General features: G+C 46.3%; 1 protein-coding gene across 3 annotated transcripts in view; it reads right to left on the bottom strand.

The window, feature by feature from the left end:
* Positions 1–4,801: 4,801 nt before the first annotated feature.
* The window catches only part of LOC149353349 (nose resistant to fluoxetine protein 6-like), a 30,189-nt gene continuing 22,230 nt past the window's right edge, over positions 4,802–12,760 (bottom strand). For all 3 annotated transcript variants that reach the window (XM_089582495.1, XM_089582496.1, XM_089582497.1), the window contains 5 exons: positions 11,862–11,984; positions 11,239–11,359; positions 7,003–7,189; positions 6,346–6,488; positions 4,802–5,609 (listed from right to left, as the gene is read on the bottom strand). In XM_089582495.1, coding sequence (XP_089438621.1) covers positions 5,256–5,609; positions 6,346–6,488; positions 7,003–7,189; positions 11,239–11,359; positions 11,862–11,984 — 928 coding nt within the window. In that variant the 3' untranslated portion in view covers positions 4,802–5,255. The remainder of the gene's footprint in view (positions 5,610–6,345; positions 6,489–7,002; positions 7,190–11,238; positions 11,360–11,861; positions 11,985–12,760) is intronic.

Below are 12,760 nucleotides of genomic sequence, written 5' to 3'. Positions count from 1 at the left end.
AGTGCGTCTTTCCACGCGGGCACATAGATTACTCAGCTTGCAGGGCCCCAAGAAAACCAGTCGGACGCTGTGCTTGTTTCCTACTTTTTTTTAGATTACGTGCAGTCCTGTGTACATAAGGAATTACTACGGGCCTGTTAGTTTTGTTAGATATATCAGTGTTTCAGTAACACGGCGAGTCGAGCTAGTTGGTACATATTGACTGTGAACAACAGTAAAAAAACAAGGGATAGAGGAAGCAGAAAGGACAGCGCCGGTCCTGTCTGCTTCATCTGTCGTTTGCCTCTGCGCTGTTATTCACAGTCAATATCACTGTTTACTTTCAGGAGCTATTAAAGGGCCTTTGAAAGGGGATCTAATAAAGTTGCGACATGCCTGGGATGTTAAACCACAGAGCTTCATTGAAATTGTCCAGTAATAATTTTTTTAATGCGCTTTATAGAAGCTGACTTATCTGTAGTCAAAGTTTGAATTTCATCGTCTTCGCGCCTTTCCCTCTTCACTCGTCACTCTTCGCACGCTGGAATGTCGGCGCTTCTCCACAGGCCCCTTCTCCGGGGGCGAAGCTACCTGACCCGCCGGAGCTACGGCGCTTATTGGCGGCGGCCATGGTAGCTGCCTGATGTCTGGAAGAACCTAACCAATAGCTATCTCTTAACTTACGTACGCAGGTGCGAGCGATGAAGGTGGGACCGAGCATGAAAAAGTCGCCGGGAAGGACTCGCCACTTCGCGCATGGTTGTGGGTCCTCTGCTGTGTGTAGAAGGGCGTCATTTGTCTCAGGTGTTCATGAGTGGATGTGCTCTCCTCGGAAGGTGATTCAGAGCCCTTTTAACTTCTTTGCCAGCGTTTCAACAACTCCCTACAAAACAGCATCATTAAAACTAGCCTATTTCAACGTTGAATCCTGCATATTGAAGCCGGTTTGCATGCCACGCACAAGTCTTTTTATAGCGTTTTCGAAAATCTATTTAGCGATGTCCCTTTTAGAGTTTTTAGAGTGAGTGGTATCATAAGGAAACAGTTCTTTTCACGTGCGAGGCAGGAACACCAACACACATGTCCATGCGAGAAGCAAGCTTAAGGTACAGCGACTGCCGAATGTTATTGACAGGGCGCTAATGGGTGAAGGTTAAACATAAGGTGTTACATTTAATGAGGGGTGTCGTCATACATGGAATTGCTCCGTTTCTTCAAGAGGACAAAAAAATCGTCAACGAATCTAAAAATATGGACAACAACGTCGCTGTATAGCACACCAATCAATGTGCGGTCCATGCTGGATAGATAGTTAGCGCCTGTCCTGTCTTCTTTCTTGTGAACGTCCCATTTGCGCAACCCTTCTTGCTACACTGCCGAAAAAGACACAGTTCTAAGCCAGTCTAAAACGCAACGTAGCGCTGAACACTTCATTAACAGAACCCTCAAAACTGGACTCACTTTCACAGGCCAAAAAGATTTCTTAGCTTCCTATTAAAATGGCGAGTTCTAAAAGGCACATACACGCGGAACCATCCGGCTGTGCATGTCCAGGATTCCGGGGCGTCGTCCGGTTATGCCACCTGGTGTCGGTTGGGAGCGCTGCCGTTAGGTAGGCTACCGCTGCCAGCATTTATGTAGTGCGGCGAAACTAGCTTTGAAAATGTTTTGGCTGATTGTCTGGCGAAACCAACCTCATCATTAAAAAGTCTTAAATTCGTTGTTTTGTGCACTGTGACGAAGCTCCTCCCCTGTCAGGAAAGGCAAAACGCCGACTCGTACAAGCTGCTTTTTATTTTTCAAATTTTTATCCGCCCTTCTTGTTTTCCTTACGACCCTGTAATCCTCTACTTCTTTCTTCTGGGTAGACGGGGCTCGCTTCAAACCAAGGCAAACTAAACCTATTTTCAATAACCTTTCTTTTCCCCTTGGCACGTGTTCAGGCAAGTAATGGTTTTAGTTCTATTCTAGGCAAATTCATAAAAACATCAGCTCAACTTCGTCTTTGCATCAGCTAGGATAGCGACACCACCAACCTAGCTGTTGCAAAGCCGAAAATTTAAAGTAAGTTATCGAAGCTTACGATATTAGGACAGCCGGGAAAGAATATTGTGTGAGCTCTGAAGCTCTTGATTTTCTGTATAGGGAATTTGAATGGCTGCGGAAGAAGGGTGTAACTTTCGTTCTTTGCTTGTGGCGTTTTTGGCTCGCACTGTAACCTTATATCTCGTTGTCAGATCTATGTGTCTGTATTAAGTCGAGCTCTTTACCGAGCAATAAAATCAGTTGCGAGTGCGTGCTTAGCCTGCCTAATCGTTCCTTTGTGTGCTTTCATTCCATGGTTTTGGTTTGGTTTATGTGCTTTAACGTCCCAAAGCGACTAAGGCTACGAGAGACGCCGTAGTGGAGGGCTCCGGAAATTTCGACCACCTGGGGTTCTTTAACGTGCACTGACATCGCACAGTACACGGGCCTCTAGAATTTCTCCCCCAAAGAAATTCTAGCCGCCGCGGCCGGGATCGAACCCGCGTCTTTCGGGTCAGCAGCCGAGCACCATAGCCACTGAGCCACCGCGGCGGCGGTTTTTATTCCATGCTAACCAGTCCAGCGCTGTTCTCTACACACCAACTAGTTGCTGTTTTTTGCTGCTTTACCTGGGTCAGCTAGGTTGAGTAGATATCAGATCTCCAAGTTGTGTTATAGGCTCTTTTTAGGTGAATGATGACCGTAGAACGTTTTTATTATGTATAAATGCCTCCCGTAGTGCTTTCAAGGTGCAAAAAGTTGTTACCGAGCGCCTTCTCTTAAACCCACAGTGGTTTATGTCAGCATAAAAGTATTTTCCGGTGATTTTGCGTATGGATTTATGCGGATGGAAATTGCGAAATACCTTCGGCATCCCCTCAGTATGCGGCGTCCACTGTGTAAGAGAGCTTTTGAGAGAAGTAGGGTCATAATTACTGGTAGATGTTGCCTGTTCTTCTGGTTTCAAAAAGAGACAAAAATCACCCATATCCATGCCCGAGTCATCTTAGTCTCCCATATCTTACTGAAAAACTTTGAAACCGATACACAGCCTTTCAAGATGCTTGCATTGTATTATAAATTTATCTGGATAAAGTGGTGTCAGTTTACGTAGAGAAATTACAGTAATATTTCTGGTGGGTGACGGGTCATATAATGCTTCGCAACTGGACAGGCATTTGCCCAGCAGTGGACGTAGTTAGGCTGGTGAAGATGATGCACTGCTTGCCCCTAAAGCCGGTTTATGCTTTCCGGGAGTATTTTATATGTATTTTAGATATATTGTTTGCAGAGACCGCAACTGCTGACGGCATAAATTGTTCAGGCAATGTGTTTGCATGCTGTTCCAGTATTGTCTGACTACAAGATGTTGATAGCAGAGAAATTATGCAATGTGTATTTTGGGCGCCATATAACTTTTGAACCTCATGACACGTTTGCTTACATGTTTTGACCTATTTATCGATGACACAATAGTTAGGACGTTCGGCTACTGAGCCGAAATACCCGGGTTCAATCCAGCACGAGGCGGCCGCGTTTCGATGGAGGCGAAATGCGCATGGCGTCCTTGTTTCGGACGCGATAGTAGCTTTCATTCGCTGTTGCCACGTGGTAGTTTTGTTATAGTCTTGCCAGAGGAAATGCCCAAGTATTCTGTGCAGAATACAGAACAAAGGAAAGTATGAAGAAGTGTGAGTGTGAGAGCACCGGAGTAGGAGAGGCATGCACCGCTGGATCGCGCTTGGATCGCATTGCCCATTAAGCGCTGGGCACGGGATTGCCCCGGGATTCACTTGGGACAACGCTAGCCTGAAAACGTGGTCCTTGTTTAAGCTTCCTATTTTTTTGTGTAATTTCTGTATGTTTTTGTGTATGTTTTGCTGCATTTCTCAACCTGATTGAATGCCTCACGTCCCATACGAGTGCGGCTCTTACCTTGAACACAACCACCACGTGTGAACGTGGCGCAGTAAGCATGAAACTTTATTAATGGTGTGGAGACAGAAGGCAAACACGTTATGAAGTGAGACGGGCTATTTGCGCAAGCTAAAATTTGTTCTTAAGAGGGATGCTTGGAAAAAAAAGAGAGGCACAGGGAACTCTCTTGAGTCCCTCTCAGGTGAGCAAAGTGCAAGTTTTGGCAACATTTCTGTCAGCGAACGTGCACATAATTAAACATTCCCGAGGATGAGTGAATTTTCATGGACCCTGTGGAGGTTAGATCTAGTACGTGGTGACTATAGCGCATGGGAACGCGAATAACGAGATTGGAGGAGAACATTTGTGTATATTCCCATTATTTCGCGAGTAAATTCTGGTTTTCTTTAAAAAAATTAGACAAGGTGATCACAACGGACATAACTCGGCAGCCGGACCACTGCACAGCGGGCCAAATCTTTAGCTGGCGTGCGTGACGGCCGCGTTTTCTGTGCTCCTGTAGCTTATGACGAAGAAAACTTGCGAAAATATCAAATTAAAGCACAGACTCACTTAGCCCGTGCTTAATATTGAGCTTTCCGCAAGTTTGCTTCGTCCCAAAGCGCAGGAGCACAGAAAAAGCGGCCGTCACGCAGGCCAGCTAAACATTTGGCCGGCTGTACATGGCATAGGAAACGTGTGCACTTCTTTTCGCAAATCTCTCCGTGTTTCTTGGTGCGCACTCCAGTTTGCATGAAAAGCTGACAGCGTTCCGGCACGCGCACACGCACGGGACACGCACACGCAGACTCATGCGCACACGCATACTCACACGCACCCTCACGCGCACACTCAGACAAAATAAACAGCAAAATGCTAGTCGCGCTCACAACCTTTTATTTCTCCTTCAGCAAAACAATGCCTGTTCTAAGTCTGGGCTTGAAACAAAAATATTTCTCCTTCGAAGATCACTGCGACTAGCGGGGTAATTGTCAAGCTACGGTTACAGATGCACCAATTGTATGGTGCAAGACAAAGCACTCAAGGTCACTTAAAAGAGAAGTACACAGAGAGCGAGAACCTGCTAACAAGTCCAGCAGTTTTGTCGTCACCGCATGTACTCACAGCTTCAGCAGTGCCTGCTTTTACCACTTCATTCACTGCGACATTTTCTACGACTCCATGGGGGAAGCAGTATCGCTGCGACTATTCGACCCACCGTGAGTCCAAAGAGGTAGAGACGTTGGACTTCTTATAGTCACTTCGCCGATGACAGCCTCTTGTTGCGACTTTTCACTCTTTAGTTTTGTCAGTCAGCGTCTGCTCAGCAGCGATCAAAGCTTTGACTTCTCGGAGTCTTCTTGAAATGCGTGGTTGTCAATACCAGCTTGCTTCAACACCGTCTTCGTGGCATCGTTTTCTATCGTCAACTTGACCTCTGGTTGACCATCAAACACTGGTTTCTTGTCCACGTCGTCGCTGGGTGGCACCTTCTTGGTCTCAACTTCGACAATCGCCATTTTAGCGTGCGGAGGAGCGGGTGGCTTCTTCGCTGCGTTCATGATGGCGTCTTTCCGTTTTCCCTCAAAAACCAGCCGCTCGAAGCGCTGCACGGGCGCTTCTGTTGACAGGTACAGCAGGTACGCCAGAAAGAGGCTCATCCCGAACAGGCCGATGGCAGTGTTGAGCTGAAACGATGAAATATCGGTTTATTGGCGGGTGGTTGTGACAGTAGCCGGAAGGTCTTTACAATTTTGCGCAAAGCAGACAACAGTGGATTATTGGAAAAATGTTAATTGAGTCGAAGGCAAGTGACGACGCTTTCTATAGTCACCATATAAATCCATATCGATAGAGCCGCTGCATTCTTTCGCCAAAGTAACGCGTTAAATCTACGAAACCTACCCAATTCTGAGTGCGCACTCAAGCATCAACATAAATAAACTCAAGACAGTTTCATTCTGAGCAACATACAAACACTCAAATGTGAACCTAAGACGCAGACACTTAGCGCATCAGATCTTCCTGTCAATAGCCAACTTCCATGCCCGAAAGAAAATTGTCATATTTCAGTTTTATCGCACTATGGTCAAGCATGCATCTTCAGTAAAGCATATGACTTCTTCATATGAAAGCATATGAAAGTCTTCTGTCAAACGTTTAAATTTTACATCACCTAGCTGCTAGAGATAGCAGTCGCAAACATATGATAGCGTTTTATAAGCTTCCTTTCTCGGCGATGGTTCTGATCACTTCCAATCAGTCAACGCCTTACCTGCGTTCACTGAAGTATTCTATGATGTGGAAAAAAAGGAAAGCACTTGTGGCACGTTTTTAAATTGTGGTCATCTGGTCCACGATGTTCTTTCAAGGAACGACAAGGCTCAAGTTGCGCTTTGTGAAATGCCAAGACTCGACGCTCACCTGAAAGAATTCGCTAAGGTTAATGTGCGTCTTGATTATGCCCATGCGGAGGTACAGAAGAGGCACGTGCACGAGGTAGACGCCGTAGACGAGCCTAGACAGCGGGATGAATGGCTTCCACGAAAAGAAAGCGTTCAGCAGACCTGCACAAGAAAGTAACAGTCGTACGTTGAAGGTGAGAAGGAACGTTGTTATCGCTCAGTGTCAATAATAATGTTCGAGCAGTGCGTCGCGCGACGCCCCACCGAAAATAGCCGCGAAGTTACTGCGGATCTGGTTGTCATGTCGTTTCCGTTCCTGGTACTCGATGGTCAGTGTCGAAATTATCCGCATATGTCGAAATTATCCGGAGCCCTCCACTGCGGCCTTCCCCCATAGCCTGATCGCTTTGGGACGATAAACCCCAGAAACCAGATATTTTATTAAGCTTGCGGCCATGGACTTACTCCCTTCAGGCAACCGGGTTTCTTAACGGCGACTTCTATCCACCCAAAGAGAGCAAACTACTTCTCGTCACTAGTGATTAGCAGGTTGCTTGCAAAAAACTAAGGTGAGTATCCATTACTACGCCATTGTGCGCGGACATGTGATTCTCTTCGCAAATGAATACTTTTCGGGTCGCTCGGGTCGTTTCGTTTTTTGTGCATCTTTTCTCACCCCCACGGCCTGTGGCGCAGGCGTACGTGGGCCAGGCAAGGCCAAGGGCCCAGACCAGGCGATGGAAGCCAGCGTAGACGGCTGTGGTAACGTCATCCGGTGGATTTCCTCGATTCCAAGGGAGGGTAATGAACAGCATGCAGCCACAAAGTGCTAGTGATATGATCCATTGGGCAAGCTGCATAACCTGCGCAAGAAAAGAAGGAAAGAAAATACACCGCTGCAGAGTAATGGCGTGCAGCTCTGAAATTTTTTGCCTTCCGTAAATTTCGGTTGTCGTTATGAACTTTGGGCTTATTACCCAGACGTCGTCATGCATGTGCTAAACGTTGCGTTGGCTGTAACCATGCTCCCTTTATTCAGGCTTTCAGAACGAATACGTCGTAGAACCTTCTGTTGTGCTTATGTTATAATGAATGAATCAGCATGGAGGTACGACCTCAAGAGTTTGAACTTGATGATAAACTATATTAGAGGTTGCGATAGGCATAAGTAACAATACTAAAAAACAACTTGTGAGCATCACGTATGTTCACAGTTCTGTCGCAAGATGCCGCGGTGGCTAAGTGATTATGGCGCTCGGCTGCTGACCCGTAAGACGTGGATTCGATCCCGGCCTCGACGGTCGCTTTTCGATGGAGGCCAAATGCTAGAGGCCCGTGTGCTGTGCGATGTCAGTGCACGTTAAATAACCCCTGGTGGTCGAAATTTCCGGAGCCCTTCACTACGGCGTGCCCCATAGGCTGAGTCGCTTCGGGACGTTAAACACCCATAAACCGAACACAACCATAATTCTGCCGCAGTAAATGTGTTTAGCAGCAGGAATCTTTGGTAATTGACCATGACAAAACGTTAGTTTATGTTTCGGAACCGCCCCTGGTTCCCTGTTCACAATGAAGAACCACCCTCAAAGATGCCGTTCATGTCGCTGCAAGTAGTCGGCGTAATGATTTTTACGCTCGAGCCCAATGTTAACTATAGCAACTTAGCCGTTCACGTTCGTGACTGTAGTACTTGTCGCCGGCGCCCTCCGATGTATAAAGAAACAAAAATTCTCGCAAAGAGCAGCCATAAACTCACTCGGGAGATAATTGAGGCAGGTTTCATCAACAAGCAACAAGACGGGTGGTCAGTACGCCTTCAGTAGCCCTGTTGGAAAAGGAGTTTGCGTTTCTTTCCCAGTCACTGTAATTTTGGCGCCTTGGTCCCTTACGCGGCTCTTTTTCACACCTCAGCCCTTTCGCCACTTGTCTTTAAATATTCTGGGGACACTACTTCTATTCTTTTATTCTAGTTTTCATCCCTCTCTTCGCTTTAGCCATCTTTGCTCTTTTAGGTCGATTTTATGGTTTACGCTCATCCCAACCTTTTAGCCGTGTTCATTGTTCGCTTGCAACGCATATTTTTGGACCGTGTTTTTTCACTTGGCTTTCTTCGCTTACTTTTAAGCTATCAATTCATCCCTCATTACAACCCCCCTTCCACTTCATTCTCTTTATGTACGTCTTCACACCGTCTTGTGCGATTTTAATATCTTTCGCGTCGTTGCCTTTTGCATTTTATCGTTTTTATCTGTCATCACCAAGCTGCACAGGACAGCCGGCGCGTGTAGATTTATTTTTTACGAAATGCTGTTACTTTGTTTTTCCCCCTGCCCCCTTCATTGCCGCTCTTTGTTGTTTGTGTCACCAGGGGCGTACCTGCCACATGGCCGACCAGAATGACTGAATCCTTCTTGAATGTTTGCTCTGTATTGTATGGGTCAATGTGCGCCTGCGCGTTTACCCTGTTTCCTTCGTCTTATTGTTTTTTGCCTTGATTTCCGCATGTGCCCTATAATCACGGGTTTTGGTTGTTGTAAAAAACGTGCGGGTCGCCCTCCTTCGAAATTAAAGTTGTTAGTTCAGCGCCCTGTGTGTCTCGTCTCCCCTTCGTTCCTCGTCTGTCAGCGCTGTATGTTCAAGATTTTGCATAAGCCGGGCGAAGATGTCCCTTTGTTCTGTTGAGTGAATCCGTCTTCGTTTGTAATATCAAGGATTCTGGATGTAGCCGGATATCCGTTACTTTCTAAGTCTCTTCTTATCGTATCAAGTTACTGCTTAAGTCTGTGCTCATCGGAACACGTGCGGACTGCCCGGTTGCCAGGTTACACCACGATTGAGCGCTTATGGCTAATTAATGCAACGACTTGAAATCGAGCGCGCCCTTTCTGGAAGGGGCGAGCTTCCTGTAGACGATAAGCATGAGGCCGGAGGGAGAGCACGTTGGGATGGCGTCCCAAAATGGGGTACTTCTCTTGTCTTCTCTCTCAATCCAGATAGCGTTGAATTTCTCTTGTCGTGAATGCAGAAGCATTCGTCGAAGTACCTCACGAACACTTTCGGTCGTGCTTCGAAATACTGCAGTGCTTTCTCCTGAGTTCCTTCGATTACTATCTGTTGCTTTAACGGAGAGTGGAGTCGGATAAATCTACCAAGTCGGCTAAAAGAGCACCGTAGTCATGTCGGCAATAGTCGGACGGCCTCAAGTGCTGTGGCAGAACACCCGCGAAAACTGGAGCACGAAATAGCCTGGGTTGACACTGAAATAGTTGGTAACCAAGAAAATTTGTCAGCGCCGCTGCACCTGGAATCTGAATACACTCAGAAGTAAAAAGAGAAATCTTCACCCGGCATGTGCACAGTAAATAGGCCGACTAGTTAAAAGCTACATAAGCGGCGTGTTCACGGCCGGTTCTTCATTGTGAACAAGGAGCCCCTGCAGGTTCCAAAGCCTCAGCTGACATTTTTTTTTATATTATCAATGACCGAAGAATCATTATACTATGCTGCTGCTTGTCCAGATGGCGTTCTGTCAAACTCTGGACCACAATAACTGTGCTCAAAGCACAATCAGTCGGCGCGTCTGAAAATAGCATCTCAGACCAGAGAGGAATTAAGAAAATTTTGGCGATTTGTCATGCCCACTATCACGTCCACCTGACGAGGAACGCGTGGTTTTTGGTAGAAGCCCATACGTTCATTTTTTCCGAACGACATGAAAGATAGATGAAGAGACAACAAAATATTAGATCTAAGCTTACTGGCTCAGTGCATTAATCAGCGAAAGCTGATTGGCATTAGCGGCCGCGAGGTCTGGAGTGGCAGCCCATTTTGTGGTTTCACAGGCGATTGCCCGATTGGGTGCCTCACAGGCCCGTTCTGGCACCTATGCTCTCACGTGCATACTCGGCCTTCTTCCGCTTGCGATCTTTGGTTCAGTCGTGTCCCTGGCACACTTCACGGACTCCAGGCCCGCTTGCACGGAGCAAACAGTCTAGTTCCCTAGTTTTGTCTTAATTGCAGTCTAAACCCTCCCTTGGTTTTGAGGAAAGGAAAAGCGCATACTTGGCTCACTGGGTCAATGGACACCTCAATCGCGCTTTGAGGTGGCGGTAGTGCCAACCTACAAATTGAGGTAGTTATATGCCTTTCTTTTTCTTAAAACAAACAGCCTGTTCATATTCCATTGGTTTTGAGGAAATGAAGGGAGCATAACTAGCTCCCTGTGTCACTGGACACCTCAATCGCGTTTTGAGGTACGTGGTTGTGGCGTCCACCTACAAATGCGCGTTATGCGTAACGCATTACATGGCTTTTACTGTACCCCCCAAATTGCCTCTACTAAATGCCTTGTACAAGGCGATTACAGATTTCGTTGTAAATAAACATCACTTGTGCTTGTCGTTATTTCTGTGCTGTTCTTTGTCTTACGCGTCGCTAATGAAGATCGCCATTCTTCTCGGAAGCACGTGAAGAAAAGCTCGCAACATCAAAGGAAAATACCGCGCTCAACTCATGCTTTTATACTTCGAGGCGAAGATATGCGCTGCCACAGATAAGTACGATCAGAAAGGCTGTTGTTGCGGACCCAAGTGCTAATCATACACGTGACGTATTCGCTACTTCCGAGCAAGCGGTCGAATTAAAATGTCTCAAGAATGCTTTTTTTCTCCTTGTGCTTTTAGGTACAACACAGCACAGAGTTCGACATTCGAGCTTACTATGTTTCCAGAAGTAATTATAGTTAGCTAAGGTTAAAATAAAGGCTTGGAAATCATAGAGGTGGAGACAAATAGGAGCACGAGAAAATTGCCTGCCTACAAATTTTTTTTATCGAGGCTTCAGATCGAAGCGAGCATGCTCTCTTTTTATTTATGTTATAAATCACCGGACAGAAGTCTTAAGAGTTACTTACAATGCCGATCTTTGCCTTGCCGTATTCAACGGTAATGTAGCCCATGACGACACCAAGAACGTAGGTTGCAACGTGTGTAAATGGTCGGAAGTAGATCAATTCGATGGTGTCTACTAGCCGCCTAGAGGACGAGAAGAAAGAATGGAAATTTTGCATCACTACGTCTAATACACTGTTTGGCAAAAATAGTATTGGAGTCTCGCAGTATGTCCGTGTGGTCCTACGTGTAATCTCTGGCGGCTTTATAGCAACCACAGAGCTGTATCGGCGGAAAAACGGCCCTATTTAGGGAAGCATGTGCTCAGGTCTCAATATCAGAAGTGGCGGAAGAGCCGATGGCTGTGTCAACTTGTTACGGTGCGTTTCATCTGGAAAAGCAGAGGTTGAAGATTTTGCGCCTCGAAATGAGTTCTGTATTTAAAAGCTCCTCTAGTTGGAAGCTTCCACACCAGTAGTCGGTCTTTCTCATGCTGCTGGTAAAGAGCAGGGCCTTCAGTGCGGTCAATGATGTCCTCTGAGGAACGTGTCTTTCCCCTTTTTCTTTCAAAAGTAAGCCAAAAAGGCGTAATGAAGCCGCCTAAAATCGTTAGAAAAAAAAGGACTAACCGTGCAAGTGTACTTACACGACATCATTGGAGGCTGTCGTTCCTGAGTAAAGCAAGTGCCAGAAATGAGTTTGCAGCGAGACCAATATGCAGAACGCAAGAGAAATGACACCTGACATCAGCAATGCCAGGGTTCGGTGCCTGCATAAAAAAAAAGGCAGCTTGTTTGAAGTTTAGATGAGGCATCAAACCGGTCAAAATGTCACATACCCGACTCAGTATCCATAAAAGTTCTCTATTAAGCGGCCTTGAACAGTCGGGGACAAAAGTGTCTGAATCGTGTGCTCCGTAAACGAAGCCCACGGCTCTATTTCTAGCAGCCGACCGAAGACCACAATTGTGGAGGGGAAAATATGAATTTGACTTTCAGCTTCGCAAGTAGCCGGCCGCTAATAATAGAGCTATCGGCTTCGATTACGGAGCACGCCGCCCATACACTTTTATCCCCGATTGGGCAAATGGTTAGAGCATAGAGCCAGAATCAGTCACAGAATACCTATTTTCCACAGGATTTCGATGCATATAGTTCTGTAAAGCTGAATAAAGCAAAACCTGGTGATTCTAGCATGGGGCAAGAGGCAGAACGGGGCTCTATTTGCGCAAATTCGCAATGAGATGTCCGCGTATAAACCACTAATTCGCAGGCCATGTGCGCAATACTGGAAACTGTTATAGTACCTGCGAAGATACCATTAATGCTGAGTCTCCTCCTATTTGGGTTTCATTTCAGACAGAGTGAGCAAGAGAGTATGACGCCTCGCTATGACGCGTGTAGTACATAGTTGCTTCACTGTTTTCAGATACTGACAATCACTCTCAAGGCATCTGCAAGCAGAAATATTCTCTGTGTTCTGCAGTAATAAAATTGAGCTTTGATGTTGTTGCGGGGCGCGTATTTGTTATTCACGTATTTTCTC

The sequence above is a fragment of the Amblyomma mixtum genome, chromosome 3, assembly GCF_055824585.1.
Source record: "Amblyomma mixtum isolate Tamu chromosome 3, ASM5582458v1, whole genome shotgun sequence".
Taxonomy (NCBI): Eukaryota; Metazoa; Arthropoda; class Arachnida; order Ixodida; family Ixodidae; genus Amblyomma; species Amblyomma mixtum.
Note: the sequence above shows the minus strand (reverse complement) of the source record. Positions and strands in the feature narration are given on the sequence as shown.